The 2,193-nt window shown below is 42.2% G+C and overlaps 1 protein-coding gene across 1 annotated transcript in view; it reads left to right on the top strand.

The window, feature by feature from the left end:
- Window positions 1–1,501, top strand: part of gpr155a (G protein-coupled receptor 155a) — a 7,119-nt gene extending 5,618 nt beyond the window's left edge. Inside the window, exons 11-15 of the mRNA XM_019857612.1 lie at window positions 560–640; window positions 725–855; window positions 1,026–1,121; window positions 1,193–1,257; window positions 1,327–1,501. Coding sequence (XP_019713171.1) covers window positions 560–640; window positions 725–855; window positions 1,026–1,121; window positions 1,193–1,257; window positions 1,327–1,468 — 515 coding nt within the window. The 3' untranslated portion in view covers window positions 1,469–1,501. The remainder of the gene's footprint in view (window positions 1–559; window positions 641–724; window positions 856–1,025; window positions 1,122–1,192; window positions 1,258–1,326) is intronic.
- The last annotated feature ends 692 nt before the right edge of the window (window positions 1,502–2,193 follow it).

The following is a 2,193-nucleotide window of genomic DNA, read 5'->3' as shown; positions in this document are numbered from 1 at the left end:
TATATATATATATATATATATATATATATATATATATATATATTTTTTTTTTTTGTGTGGGACAAATAAAGGATATCTTATCTTATCTTATTCCTAATCCTCTTTGTAGAACAACTGTGAGCACTTCTCCGAAAGAGGAGTTGAGATGTCTCGAAGCGCGCTCATAAATTCCCGCTTGAGTTTTAGGCAGGAGACGCATCGCGACATGAAGAATTCCTGCCCGCGATGATCAGTGTTTTATAAGTTTGCCTGTCCTACACTGCCCCCAGGCGGCTAAGGCAGGCATAACAAATGAGCTGCATGCAATTGATGTGGTGTGACAAAAAACGTATTATTTTTAATTCCCGATTACATGACTCAGTGCTATTTGCCCTCATTCAATTATGAATTATTTAAAAAAAATTAATTATGAGCTTGGTCACAGAACAAATTCAAGTCATATCTGAAGGCGCCACTGTATTATCTTCCTTCTTGTGTGCCTTTTCCTCTATTGTCTACTAGCATGCCCTTCACCTGGTTACTGATAATGAATTGCTGTCAACTTCCTTCTTGTTATCAGCGTGCCTCATGTGCGAATGTCCCCCACCGCAGCCCATGCCGGACATGCTCGTCAGCACAAATATGAATCACGCACTCGCAGGTATTGAGCAATCACATGCAAATGTTTCTGCTGCCCCGACAGGAGGAGGAACGTTTTATTCAACGTTTTTTCTGCCCCCTTCAGGTCAAAATGAGAATAGCAACGATTCAAGGGTGTGCCTTGTGTTCAGAGTGGAAGAGCACTTTCGGGATCAAGATGGACAAGCGGCCCGCCATGTGCTTTTGTGTTTGCTTCTGGCTGTTGGCTCGCTAGCCGTGAGTTTAAAAAAACTAAATGATCACCTCCTTGCATTTGATGTTCTCACAAGTCGTGTTGAATGCATTAACACGGGTTGTGCGTCGAACGCATGTCGGGGTCCTTTCAGCTGCATTTTATATCACGGAAAATGATTTGTTTTCTTCACTGTATCCTTCCCTCGTGATAGAATTTGTCCAGCTGCGTGTGGTTGCTCTTGTACCAAGACCCGGGCAGACTTTATGTGGAGCTGCAGTTCTTTTGTGCCGTGGCCAACTACGGCCAGGTTGGTGTTCTAATCAGAACTCTGATGAAAGCACATTGCGTCACACACGGCATGACTATATGTGATTGCAGGGCTTTCTCTCCCTTGCTCTGTTTGGCCTGGACAAACATTCGATTCTACTGCCGTTTTGGAAGAGGTTAGGAACAAACAGTGTTGTGGAAAGCACATGAGTGTGTGTTTACGTGTTGATGTTGTGCCCGTCAAGGTTGCGCAGAATGTGGTGTGGAAAAAGGCAAGAAGAGCAAGCGCAAAGTAACGGGACCGAGGAGATCGAGGTGACCTGTGCTGACTTTGTCAAGCGCCATCAAGAGCAGTGTTTCCACGACATTGTGCGAAAGAGAAGGTGAGAGAATCTCCTGCTCAGCGCTTTTCATGTTAAAGGAAACGAGGAAGGCAAGGCGGCTTTATTTACAGAGCACATTTCATACACAAGATAACTCAATGCGCCTCAGATAATGACTGTAAAATCCCGCAAATAACAATCTAAAAAACAAACAAAGAAAATCCTAACTCGAGGGGTGGTATTACAGAGGTGGCTTTATATGTCATGAAAAATGTTGCCACTGTTTATAGACGTTCACCTTGGAGTTGAATCACTGATTTATATAGCACATTTCATACAATGCATTAAAAGTACAACATTTCAAAGTGGTGAGAGGTAAGACACTTAAAAGTAAAGGAATAAAAGTTGCTTAGGATACTTACTAACAGAGCACGCAGTGCAAGACCATGATTTTAGAATAAAAATATTTGAAAGGTGCTTTGACAGACCTTGATCACACAGGTGTGGGAAAAGAGCTTTTTTTTTTTTTCTTTTAAACATTTACACTTAGGGTTGACTTCACTTCTATTGGCAGCTTAATCCATTTGCATGCAGCGTAACAGCTAAATGCTGCTTCACCATGTTTGCGTTTCACTCTGGGCTCCACGAGCAAATGTTTTCTTGACATTGGACTTTTATTCTATTGTCGTTCGTTCATTTTTTTTTTTGTACCCCTTATCAAAAAAGGTTTACATTGCTCTCAACTGACTCGATCCATCTTGCTCACTCCCCCACTTCACTTGCCCTCCG

Source organism: Hippocampus comes, unplaced genomic scaffold (assembly GCF_001891065.2).
Source record: "Hippocampus comes isolate QL1 unplaced genomic scaffold, H_comes_QL1_v1.1 scaffold359, whole genome shotgun sequence".
NCBI lineage: Eukaryota > Metazoa > Chordata > Actinopteri > Syngnathiformes > Syngnathidae > Hippocampus > Hippocampus comes.
The sequence above is the reverse complement of the archived record's forward strand: the minus strand, read 5'-3'. Positions and strand labels throughout refer to the sequence as shown.